Below are 13,814 nucleotides of genomic sequence, written 5' to 3'. Positions count from 1 at the left end.
AGCACTAAAATGCCACAGGTCTCTACCAGTTCGCACTTATTGATAAAAGAGAACACAGACGTAAAATCTGGAGAAATGAGAACTAAAACATATAACTTACTGAACATTTTCAAGCGTGAAATCATGTTCTGCTGATATACCATGTGCATTTCACCAACAGCAACTAACTTTCCAGCAATCTACACACAATCCAATCAAAAGTACAGCATACGTAAATCTGGGAGACAAGAGGAAATATAAGTTCTAACCTGATATCTGTAAGCTTTCACACAATGGGAGATAACAATGTGATCACTGATTTGAAATACACCTTCAAAATATGATTTATACGCACGCAATTTTCACAGTTTCCTTTGAGAAAATAGGTTTGAATGCTAGTAAACATGACTTGAACAATTAGTCAGTTTGAGCAATACGACTTTTCGATGCTTTCTGTGGTACTATTGTGCTGTTAGCAGCTTTACTCTTTCCTTATGACAAACAATATTTTCTTTGAATGTGCCAAGTATAAGAATAATAGTCTTCACAAAGAAAAATATGTTACATCTGTTTTCATTCATAATTTCACATGATCAAGATTTTCTTGGAAAATGAACAAACAAAAATACAACAACCAAAAAACAAACAATTAAAAAAAAAAAATAAAAAAAAAAGGTAAAAGGTGTAGTACCATTATCCCAAAGGGGATGACAGGTTAATTTAAACTTGAGCATCAAATAAAACTTGATACGTATTACTTTAAAATCAAACCCAAACAATTCAATTTTACAAAAATGATTAAACATCAAAGAAGGGTTACTTTCTCATAATAAGATTGCTTTCTTCAAAACATTTCAGAAAGTGAAGAGAATTTGATTTAACAGATAGATAGATAGATAGTAGACAGACAGATAGACTGATCAACAGATTGATTGACAGACAGATAGTTATCGACAGACAGGTATATAGACTGATCAACAGAGACTGATTGATAGATAGATATCGACAGATAGATATAATCACCAACAAGTCATTTCAAATTAGGAAGATTTTCTTACAGTTTCAAGATGGGGGAGGTGAAAAGTATCCCACAGCTGGTCAGGAAAAAGATCCTAACAATGAAAAAAAGACTCCATGATACACATCTTATAATATTTATCCAGTGGTCAAAGGAACAACAAACATCAAACTGAAAACACAATTGCCAAGATAATCATCCTGTAAGTCAGAAAATATAATGACAACGCATAAAAGTCTGGGCAATATAGGTGTGTGTGTGAGTGTGTGTGTACGTGTGTGTGTGTGTGTGTGTGTGTGTGTGTGTATAAAATGATGTGATGGAGTCTCCTGTCGGACCGATGGATGAGTTGGCAGGCAGGTTTGTCAGTCGGTGTGTGTCCTCACATGGGAGAAGAGGCCGATACTGGATGCTCAACACTTCCCACAGGTGTTGCATATACATATGTTTATTCGCATATACTCACACACACTGGCTGACTGTGTATTTCTAACAAAAAGAAGGCCCGGTGTTTGTCAAACCCAGCTTTTAACCAGATGCCTGAATTTGACAAAGACAGTTTTGTGTGTAAATCTTAGTCTTTCTACATCATATACTTTTATCTGAAACCAGTAGTTTTCAACACATAAGCAACTTCTTTGTAATATGACATGATTTTTCCTTTGTTTGTTTTTTTCCTTTGAACCTCTAGCTTTCAATTTTTCTTAACAACTCTGTTTAAACACCAATGACTGCACACAGCTAAAAAGAAAGAAAGAAAGGAATGAATGATAAAGATTGTACTGGTTTTCAAAAGGCAGAAAAAACACTGTTCAAACAGTAAGGTTTTCAAAAGGCAGAAAAAAAACACTGTTCAAACAGTAAGGTTTTCAAAAGGCAGAAAAAACACTGTTCAAACAGTAAGGTTTTCAAAAGGCAGAAAAAAGCACTGTTCAAATCATTTTGTAATGGTTTTTAAAAGGCAGAAAAAGCAGTATACAGATAGTAGTGTTTTCATAAGAAAAAAATCATTGTTCAAACTGTCATGGTTTTCAGAAGGCAGAAAAAAGCACTGTTTGGATTGTAATGGTTTTCGAAAGGCAGAAAAAAAGCACTGTTAGGATTGTAATAATTTTTTTTTTAAATGGCAGAAAAAAGCACTGTTGAGATCATAATGGTTTTCAAAAGTGAAAACACTGAAAAGACAGACAAAAGTGTGTTCAGATTAAATGGTTTTCAAAAGACAGAAAAAAAGTTTTCTCCAGATAGCAAATGTTTTCATAAAGCAGGGAAAGAAAAACCTGAAAAGTATTCATATTGTAACAAGTTTGAAATGACAAACATCTATACAGTTTGAAGCTAGCAGACCCACCGTAGACCATATATTGAATCTTCAAAAACAGTCTGTGTCTGGTACAATCACTTCGTATCATTCATGACAATGTTTGATAATGATGATAGACAAAATGACAAGGAATGATCAAGGGTAGATGTGTGCACTTAATGCTGTGTGGTGGTGTTTGATGTTATTGTCTTCTTGATCTTTATTTCAATGTGTGGGCATGGCTGTAGTTGGGAGACAACAAATTTGTGAACAGGATTCAAATGAAAGCATCATTTGTAATGCACTGCCATGTTCCAAGGCCCTTGCAGGTGCTCTTTCAGTTTCAATATTCGCCAAGTCTCTTGAGGAGTACTGACTTATTCCAGTACTTCAGTTCTATGTTTTTCTGTTGTTTATTTTCAGCTGAATTTTAATGAAACAGTGGGTACAGTTTTACATGTCAGTGCAAGTTATACACCCAACTATACAATATTATATTGGTACCAGCCACTTTCTGGTAATCCCATGCTCACATTTCCAGCTAACTGGAGACTGAATAAACATTGTTCTTGTTTGAGAGAAGGTGGCAGGAGTGCATAATCTTTCTCAATGTGGTGACAGTGATAGAAATGTGTACATGCTTTCTTTCTATGGTGACAGTGTATAGAAATGTGTACATGCATGTCTAATCTTTCTTACTGCGGTGACAGTGTATAAAAATGTGTACACACGTCTAATCTTCCTCCCTGTGGTGACAGTGTATAGAAATGTGCACAATGTCTATTGGAAGAAAGAGGCATGCACATGTAGGTCTACTAAAAATTTTGAGTAAGTTCAGAAAGCCAACATGGTTCTATTTGTTAAATGTACACACACCTATCCACACACCCATGCAAGCTTAACAAACGCTTCAAAGCACAGCAGTTGATTAATACACTTCATATATAGTGTCCGATAGGCGCCAGACAGAGCAGCCAAACAAACAATGCAGGAAAAAGGACTACCACAGGCACCAGACAGAGCAGCCAAACAAACTGAATGCAGGAAAGAGGACTACCACAGGCACCAGACAGAGCAGCCAACCAAACAATGCAGGAAAGAGGACTACCACAGGCACCAGACAGAGCAGCCAACCAAACAATGCAGGAAAGAGGACTACCATAGGCACCAGACAAAGCAGCCAAACAAACTGAATGCAGAAAAGAGGACAACACCATGTCCATTGGAAAAGTCACACCTGTAGGCTTCACTGTCTATATGCCATCTGGTTATCTGAGAATCTCAACACATACCGGAACAACAAAGCAACTTCACACGATTCATTTCATAACTTAAGTCAACTGTACAAGCACCATGGCAGTTCACATAAACATGTATGCCATCTTTGTGACGCTGGTACAATCTGGCTTCATCCAAACAAGCAAGTCTTTGTCACATGTTCATGAAATAAACACTGATAAAACGAAGTTTCACCCCTTTTATATAAACAGGTACACAACCTTACACACTGCAAAATAAATTTGCGTTATACAGAAGTAGTACTGTTTAACTGAAAATATCATTTAAAAATAAAATGATAAAAATGTGTTTACATGTTAAAAAGATCTGTTTGATACTTTGCTGGAAAAAAAAAAAAATTAAAGCCTGAATATTTATACTATTCTTCTTCCCCTTCTGCGTCAGTGGGCTGCAACTCCAATGTCCACTTCATCTACAGGTAGGCTATTCATCTGAGAAACCATTTTCATCATACCGTTTAGGCAGCCATACTCTGTTTTCAGGGTGTATGAATATTCAGATAAATATAATAAGGGAGTGGCTTATCTAATTTGCAATTTAGACTTATAGTACTCGCATCAAGTTTCCCACTGGCTTCAATACTATATAAGGAACTGAGAAAATTGCACATTAAATAAAATCATTCCAAACAGAAAAAAAAAAAAAGATGTTTCCTGATACTGTCAAAGACAAGAAAGAAAACTTTCTTGCTGCCGATTAGTATGTATATCAGACAACACAACCATTCAACGTTGTTATCCTTGATGTATCACAACCATTTTGGATTAGATAAAAAAAATCCAAAAAAAATCTGAGGGTCTCTGTGTGTGTGTGTGTGTGTGTGTGCACGCATGTGCATGTTTGCACATGTGCATTGTGTGGTAGCAGGAGAAGAGAAAAAAAAAGGCTTTTGACCCAGATTACTGGATCATTGGACATTCGATAATCAGTGACATTGCCTTGTATATATCAAGCTCATGTAGTTATGATCTGACTCTGTTAACTCCATACTTTTATACAGTGATCTTCCTCACAACCAGTTCAGTCTGCACAAACTTCGCTGCTGAATCAAGTAAAATCAATATTCAACTTGTCAAAAAATAAATAAATAAAAACATAAATTAGGCAGACATTTGTTTTTGACTCTGCCTCCTCCTTCTCACCTCTTCCTTTTTTACTTTCGTCTTCCTAACGTCTTATTTAAAACAATTCTGCCAACCAAAAGAAATGGATATCAGAAAACCGATACTGATATTTGAAGGCACACACAATAATTTCAGAGGTGGACAGTGTGTGTGTGTGTGTGTGTGTGTGTGTGTGTGGTGGGAGGGGGTGGGGTGGGGGTGGGGGGGGCGGGTAAACAAAAGAAAGAAAAGGAGACAACAACAACCGATGTGACTGTGTAACAACGATTTTGGTAGTGCTTAACTCAGTCACATTCATATTACAGTGACAATGCTTTGGTCATGCGTAGCTTTACATTTTGTTATCTAGTATCATTTGCACTTTTAAAATTCATTTACTTTTTTTCTATAAAAGCCTGTTCTCTTTAGGGAAAAATGTTTCCAGTCTGACACCAGGACACATGAATCCATGCAGTGTAGAATAAGCCTGCTACAAGCTGCAGCGCCAAAAATATTCATCTCTAAATCAAAGCTGGCAAAATTCTAGAATTGCCAGTTGCACCAAAAAAAAACAAAGGAAGTAAAGAAAGAAAGCAAATGAAGAGAAAGAAAAATCACAACACAATTTCGTTGTCAACTGAGAACATTGGCTGTCTCACTCAGGCAATATACAAAGTAAAATAAACAGGTTAGTTGCATATAATAATTATATATAAATGCTACTGTCACCATGACTGATTGCAGTGTTCACTCACTGTTAAGTAATACAATAATTCTGCCATTCAACATGACATAATGTCCAACATTATGAATAAAAAGACCAAGCCATTAAAAAAAAAAAATCCTATCAAATCATTGCAACATTCAATGCATAGCATTTCACATTGTAATAAATAACAGTCATCAACATTTTATGTGTTAAACAGTGTGCATACCTGCACACTAACAAGTAACATACGACTAAAACAATAATAACAACAAAAAGAAAAAGAACCGATGATGACAGACTGATAGGAAAAGACAGAAAAAAAAACACCCCACGGAAGTCTAATGAGATAAAACCATGCACAAACCGAGACATGCAACCAACTCATACAATAGTTTTCATTATCTCTATTTGGCTATGTGCAAGTGTGTAGGAGTCTGTGTGTGTGTGTGTGTGTGTGTGTGTGTGTGTGTGTTTTCACATATTATGTATATACATTTTTCTTTATTAGAGTCTCTTATGTTATTTCAATTCTCTGAAATAGCAACATCACCTTTTGCAACATGTACTAAACCAAACATTTCTCTTGTTCACATACTCTCTCAACACATGCATTCACATATAAACTACATGCACCAGCTTGTTGCTATGTACAACAACTAAAATACTTTGCTGAAGACAACAGAAATCAAGAGCTGCAATAAAACAGAAAATAAGCTGTGATTGTCTCTCACACTTCAGCCATCTGAAGAAACCTTTGCCAAGTGAGCACCCACTAAACATTCTGTGTCAACACTGACTGCAGCAGCAGACTTGTTTGCCTGGCACTGGTGAAAAGGACTGGAGAGTAGCCTGGAACCATGTCTTTGAGCTATGTTCTTGTCAACCTTTTCTCACAGATGGTAATCAAAAATCAAAACCCCTCTCCCTGCCCTTCTGAGTTCTGCTGGCATTCCACCTCCCACATTCTATACCTGGAACTAGTGGAAGAGAATATCATGGGTACTGCTTCATCATCTGAGACTAGCAGTGTGACTTACTACCTTAACCTGAGTGCACCAAACCTGTTATCAAACTAGACTCACTAGCTGAACTCGAGTACACCAAACCTGTCATCAAACAACCAAACCGCTTTGAACAATAAAGCAGGCGGCTGACCCTAGCCAGCAAAACAAAAACTAAAAAGCACAAAAAACAAAAAAACATAACAAAAAAACCCACAAACTCCTCAGAACAAATTTGACACAGTTGTGACATCAAAACAAACTGCATGCAGTCATTTCAAAATATGATGAAATCACGACTGTTGGAAAAACAAAAATTCTGCACCATTTACAATGAGTCTTTCACCAGTGCCAGCAAAGTGTGTTGTTCTCTACTGAGCAGGTGACACAAACGAAACAGATCATCGAAACCCTTGGCAAGATTCTCAGAGACAAACAAATGCAGTATTGAACAATGAGTAACAGACTTGTTTGTAATGCTGTCTATGTCTTTCCCAGAAAAGGCATTCAGTCTAGTTTTAAAGAGAGAATGACTTGAGAAAAAAGGAGAGTATGGGATGGGGGAAACTGAGTTCACATAACAGATACACTTTTATAATAACATATCAGCAAACATACATGTATGCATTGCACAAAAGAGTAAGTTCGAAACAAGACATTTGAACAACAACGTTAAATAATAAGTCATTTGATTCTGTTGAAAATAAAACTAATGGCCCCAAGTATGCTGCAAGCTGATGTTGTGAGGCTGATAACTGCATTGTGATGAACACACCAGAACAGTGAATTCATAAATAAGATCTGAAATCTGGTCTAGGTTCAGTCTCCCTTGGCCCCAGTGTGTGCAGGGAACACAACAACCCCACCAACCCAGCATTTGAAGTGACAAATTTATCATCTTTATACAGTGCTGCACTAATGCTTACTTTGAACACCAACACAGAATATGTCAGTAATCCGCTAAATGAAAAAACTACACATTAACACAGCGAGGGATTCAACTCTTCCTCCAAAGGGCAATCTCATCCTCTGCACATGTATCATAAACAAAAAGTGAAGGGACTTGTGGTGGTTCCAACAAGTCTGTACAAAACATTCACATGGGGTATTAGGAAAAGGTACATATTAGACACTGGAAAAATGTCCACCCTTTACCCACCAGATGCTGACAGATTCGAACCACAGACCTGGATGGGCGCAAAAGCCAAATGGTTAAAGCGTTGGACTTTCAATCTGAGGGTCCGGGGTTTGAATCTCGGTAACAGTGCCTGGTGGTGGGTACAGGGTGGAGATTTTTCCTATCTCCCAGGTCAACACATGTGCCTGAACCCCCTTCGAGTGTATACACAAGCAGAAGATCAAATATTCACGTTGAAGATCCTGTAAACCACATCAGCGTTCGGTGGGTTATGGAAACAAGAACATACCCAGCACACCCCCCCCAAAATGGAGTATGGCTGCCTACATGGCCGGGTAAAAATGGTCACACACATAAAAGCCCACTTGTGTACAAACAAGTGAATGTGGAAGTTGCAGCCCACAAATGCAAAAGAAGAAGAACCACAGACCAAAGAGACAGATGTCCAATGCCATACCTTTCCATGCCACTGTCAGAACAAACAACAACAACAAAAACAGCAACAACACAGTATACTGTCATGCCTGTTTGACCATATTTATCTTATCTCTGAAAACAGTCCCCCTGAGTGATATTCTGAGAACAACAGCTGACCTGGAGCGGATCTGCCCCCAGTAACTAAATCCATTCACAAGCACCTCTGAACTACAGCACAAAAGCCGCTCACTCCCCAAATCTTCAACCGTTGATGCTAATAGCCCAGCTGGCCACACAGGGCCACTTCAGAGCTAAAAAAACCACCTGTAGCTGTCTCCCTAAAACTGAACAAACAATGCAAACAGCTGGAATAACAAAAACAAGCAGGAGGTAAATGAAACAGCGCCCTGAAGCCCATCTTAACTTATTTCAACCTGCGTCACATGTCACTTATACAGTGAGTGTGAACTCACAGGGACTACAAAACAAGGAGCTCTTCTATCTAACCCTTACTTCAGTTCTGAGAAGCCACAATCAACAGTTCTGCTGCAAAGCCAGTGTCTTGTTAATTTCCTTTAACGAAGGGAGATAAGTCTGCCAGCGTCCACTGTGCTGAAAACTCACACTCACAGACTGGAATGAGGAACTCCTGTCTCTAACCCAACTTTCAGTTCCCTTTTGTTTGTTTCATTTAGTTTTGTTTGCCGTAGAGCCGTAGAGCAAACAAAACACTTTTTTTTTAAATTTAGAGCAAACAAAACAGTTTTTTTTAAATTTCATTTAAACTTACATATACTTCAACAATAACAGTACAACACACACACACATACACACACACAATCATTTTTTACAACAATGCATTCAGGAATTTTAAAGAGTATTTTTCTACCTCAACCCTCTTTGAGCTTACATTGCTTGAAAATGACTTGGTCTGGGGTTGGGTAAGATTTGTTAATTAGTTTAACTGGGGATGAAACAGGTTAACTTGGCCGGTCATCAATGGGTTCCCCACCCAACAGAAACAATAAACCGAAACAAAACAAACCCAAACAGAAAATAATCTTTGTTCCATATAGAATCCTGTTTACCACTAAAAACATCAACAACAAACAAACAAAAACAAACCCGTGTGTTGAGTATGAAAAAGAACAGTTTTCTCTCTGTCAGACGTAATTCAATGGATGTATGCTTTGTTGCTGCTTTTCTCCAGTTAATGAAAGTGCCACTATCATGGACCATTTTGTCCAGTACTTCCTTTAGTTTTACAAAACTCATTATAACAATTTATAACAAAGACAACTTAACTGTGTTTTTTTTTCTTCTGTTTTTTTTAAACCAGCATATCATTTTCTTGTTACTACTCTGTCATTCAATATGCATCACAGCACAGTGGCCATGGAACATGATAGCTATTTTACTAATGAACATTATGCAATCTTGTTGAATGGATCACCCTTTTTGTTTTGTTTTTTCCTGTTTCATAAAAAAAAGAAAAAAAAAGAAATGCTGCTGTGGGCAAAACTGATTCATCTTCTTTCTGGTCTCTGATAGTATGTTACAGATGTGACATTATCACATACACTGTTGTACTTGGAAGTCTGCAGAATTTGGTGTGTATTGATTTACAGACCTGACCCTTCTTCTTTGCATCAATGTACACTGAGTGTATGTTCTGGCCCAAGTGACAATCTTGTTTATATGAGCTCCACTTGATGATAGGCCATGACACCAACATCAATGAAATGATCCGTACTGACGCCACAAACCATGTAACAAAAAGTCCAAACATTTCCACTGTAACAAATGAAGCACTGAAATCTAACTGCATAAATACATAAAATATACTCTTCATAACATTATTACAATAAGAAAAAGTCCACAGTTTACATGTTACATGGTGACACATAAAAACTGCAACATTAACACTTAATAAACAGAATCCATCACAACAAACCCTAAAAAAAATAAATAATAATTAAAAAACAAAACAAAAAAAGAATTAAATAGAATCCATAGAACATGTACTTAGTTTCCTCTCTCCAGCAATGCTGGAAGAGTAATACTTTCTGTCTTTGGTGCTAGCTGGAGCAGAGTTTTTGCGAGCCAGAGACATGGCTGTGGCTCCACGCCGTAGACTATTGTTGTCCTCCCGAGACTGGGCGTGCTCCTGCCCAGCCCTCTTCAGGGCGGTGGTGGCTGTGTGATCGATCTGCGTGTACTCTATGGCTGCTGCTTTCGGAGGAGCCCTCTTCTGCCAGCGTGAGGAATGCCGTGTCAGTTCCACAGGCGGTGGGGTGGATGCCACGGCTGTCAGGTCGATCTCTGCATAGTTCAAGGAGGGCTGGGGTGTGGTATCTGGGGCAAGGGCCAGTGGGGACATGGGTGCCTGGGGTGTGGAGGGGGGCGAGGACCTGGTGCTTTGACACACCACACGGGGGAAGTCCCACCGGCCCGACCAGGGCTCCGAGTGAGCTCTGTGACAGGCACGCACTCTGCGGGGAGGCAGGGGCAGGGGATGGTCCCTTCTGGCTGACACCCTGGGGGATGGTGTGGTCTCTTTGGACAAAGACAGTGAGGCGGAAGAGGGGGTGGGAGGAGTCCTGTCCCTGGACAGGGGGGTGGAGGGCCCTGAAGACAGAGGTGGGCAGGGGGAAGGGGAGGGGTGCTCACCACGACTCTGCCATGAGAACAAACTGGTGGAGGCTGGTGACTTATGACCTAGAGAAGCCCCCTCATATGTAAACACTGAGTCATACGTCGGGGACTGGGTTGTGGCGGGGCTGGATGACAAACTCTCTGAGCCCAAGCATCGGCGCTCCACCACCTGATAGTCCCTGCCAGACCGCGGCCGTAGAACAGTGGCAGCGGGACTGGCACGGATGACCACTTCATCCAGACTGCGCAGACTGGGACAGCTGCCTTGCGAGGACATGGACAGGGGCTCTGCCAGGCCCTCCCCAGCCCCCTCCAGGGGGTCCACAGACACCACCAGCGGGGTGGTGTAGCGCAGTTCAAACAGGTTGGAGGGGGCCTCGCCCCCCAGACGGGGGGAGGGGTGGCTGAAGGTTGGGGGCAGTTTGGAGGAAAAACCGGGCACCGGAGGAGGGGGTGACTCAAACATAGCTGCGGAGCGTCGGGGGCGGGCTTCTGCACACACAGGAACATAACCTGTCACACAGCCAATGATATCAGCTGGTTCTCCGAGATTCTCATCAACACACCAGTCCACTGGCAAAGTATCACCACTTTTTGCATACATTACTGTAAACTACCAGTACTATAGCTGCTGTCTTCATATCACAAAATAAATCAAGTGGCTACCACTTATACACACCACAAAATCAAACCAAATGGCAAACACTGAAGTGACATTTTTTTTCCACGTTCCAGACTGCAGGTACAGAAACACTTGCAATTAAGAATAAATGTGTGAGTGAATGAACCAAAACCATCTTTTGAGTACCATTGATTGCAAGAGATTTAATTGCCTTCAGTGACTCAAAAGTACTGAAACAACAAATGTCTGATCTCTTGTCAACACACTTGCATGAACTTATAGAAAAATGTCCACACAAATAATACATAGCACACTTACAATATTTTCTCTCTGTGTGTGAGTGTGTGCGTGCGTGTATCTGTGTGCATGTAATATTGTACGCATGTGTACTTGCATGCACAGATAGATCTGCATGTGTGTCTTCATCTGTACAATATGCTAATCTGACAAGTACTAAAATGAACAAATCATAATGATGGCATCTATGTGATTATACGTACATGCATCTAGCTGAGAGAGATTTTGTATGCGTGTGCAGATGAGATATTTCACAAGTTCAGCCTCAGTGTCTGTCACTGTTATAATTAGGGAATGATTTACTACAGTTAATTGTCATTTAAATCTAGTTAAGATCATTCAACACAGGAAAATTTATGTTGACTTACCAACCAGTATATTGTTTCACAAAAGGAATCAGTTACATAAAAACAATACTTGTGCACATAAACAATAAAACAACACTTGTGCACATAAACAATAAAACAAAGCTTGTGCACACAAACAATAAAAAATTACAACAACAACAACAAAAAACCACCACCTAACAGAAATGGAACAATAAAAGCATTAGGTGAAGGCAGCTGTAAAGAAATAATCACACAATGTGGATCACGATCAAATCATAATTAAATGATGAAGGCATAAAATGTATAGCGACTGTAATCATGTAAAGCACAATGGAAATCATTATCTTTATTTTTCAGACACACACACAAATTAAGGCTGTAAATTCACCATTCTGAAAACATGCTTTTCCATTATTGCTCTGTGTGTGTGTGAGTGTGTTTCCTAATTGACCACTTGTTTTGCATTTGTCATGAGCATGCTTGAAATGTGTGTGTGTGTGTGTGTGTGTGTGTGTGTGTGTGTGTGTGTGTGTGTGTGAGTGTGTGTGTGTGAGTGTGTGTGTGTGTGTGCGTGTGTGCGCGCGGGCACAAGTCCCTCATTTATTGATCCCTAATACATCAATATTAATGTATGAAAACTGTGATCATTTATTTTTTCGTAATAATTCTGTGATGTTTTAAACTGCAAATGGTAAGTTCTATACATTACTGAGAGGATGGAAACATGGTCATCTAGGAATAAGCAAGACTCTCACATGATGTGATTTGTAATAATTATCATACTTAAAAAAAATATATATATAGTACTTGAATCAAAATAAAGATAAACAAGATACTTTTTTTTTATTATATAGTACTTAAATCAAAATAAAGATCAACAAGATGACCCACTCATAATCACACTATCCTCTGCTGCCACTGAGTGCTAAGGAAAACCAGTGGAAATACAGCTTTTACAAAGGAATCTATCTCTACACTCAAGATACATGTGGCTATTCAGGTCCTCACTGATCACAACATGGCCACAAACTGTTCATGACATGGTTTCCACCACTTAAAAAAAATGACATGATACAAAACAGTCATTATTAATATAAAAGTTCTTAAAACCTGGCTTAAGTTTAACAGCTGAGCTGGTAATTTGGGCGAGGCATCACTACACACACGCTACTGAAAGCAGTGTGTTCATGTGTACTGCTATGAGTCTCATCCTCTGATATGTCTTCAGCCTGCACCCCCCAATCTTTAAATTAAAAATTTATTTTTTTTTTTTTTAGATGTAGCCATGTGCTGTTTGAATTGCAAAGCCCCTTTTAAACAACTGCTCCTAAACATCTATTAAATCAAGTCTCTGTATCGTTTGCTGCAATATTATATTTGTTGTGCTTACACACACACTTCAATCTGTCACAAGCATATCTGACTTCAGTTTAATCGTTCATCAGTGTAAAAAGACGCAAAACTTACATCATTTTGTCTTTCTCGTCACATATAATGCTGTAGTTACAATTCTGTATGTGACTGCTGTTGGAAACTAAAACCACACCATTATATTTATAGTGTTTGGATGAGAACAGATCAGGTATTTAGAAGATACAAATCCGAATTTCATTGTCAACACTTAATGGCAATCACTCCACACCTAGCGTTGCTTGACGGCTTTGACTGAGGTGAAAACTGTGATTCTGACACACCGTATTTAATTAAATATCTCTTTTGTCGGATCAGTAAACTGCAAGTATTATATACTGGCAGAATCGTCGCAATTCCATCTTTGAATCTATACCATTTGTGTTTGCCTACATTAAACTGATTTAACACAGTTTGTGATTTTCAGCGACAAGCTCGCTAAAACTGACCCTTTTCAGGTGACTTAAATTAAGATTATATATTCATCTTAATTAATCAACACTTCATTTTACAATCATTAGAAAGTAGGTGTTG

At 38.8% G+C, this 13,814-nt stretch overlaps 1 protein-coding gene across 1 annotated transcript in view; it reads right to left on the bottom strand.

The window, feature by feature from the left end:
- Positions 1–9,943: 9,943 nt before the first annotated feature.
- LOC143280045 (uncharacterized) overlaps positions 9,944–13,814 on the bottom strand; it is a 54,790-nt gene continuing 50,919 nt past the window's right edge. The window contains exon 7 of the mRNA XM_076584565.1: positions 9,944–11,114. Coding sequence (XP_076440680.1) covers positions 9,967–11,114 — 1,148 coding nt within the window. The 3' untranslated portion in view covers positions 9,944–9,966. The remainder of the gene's footprint in view (positions 11,115–13,814) is intronic.

The sequence above is a fragment of the Babylonia areolata genome, chromosome 1 (assembly GCF_041734735.1).
Source record: "Babylonia areolata isolate BAREFJ2019XMU chromosome 1, ASM4173473v1, whole genome shotgun sequence".
Lineage (NCBI taxonomy): Eukaryota > Metazoa > Mollusca > Gastropoda > Neogastropoda > Buccinidae > Babylonia > Babylonia areolata.
This window is presented reverse-complemented; position numbering and strand designations above follow the sequence as displayed.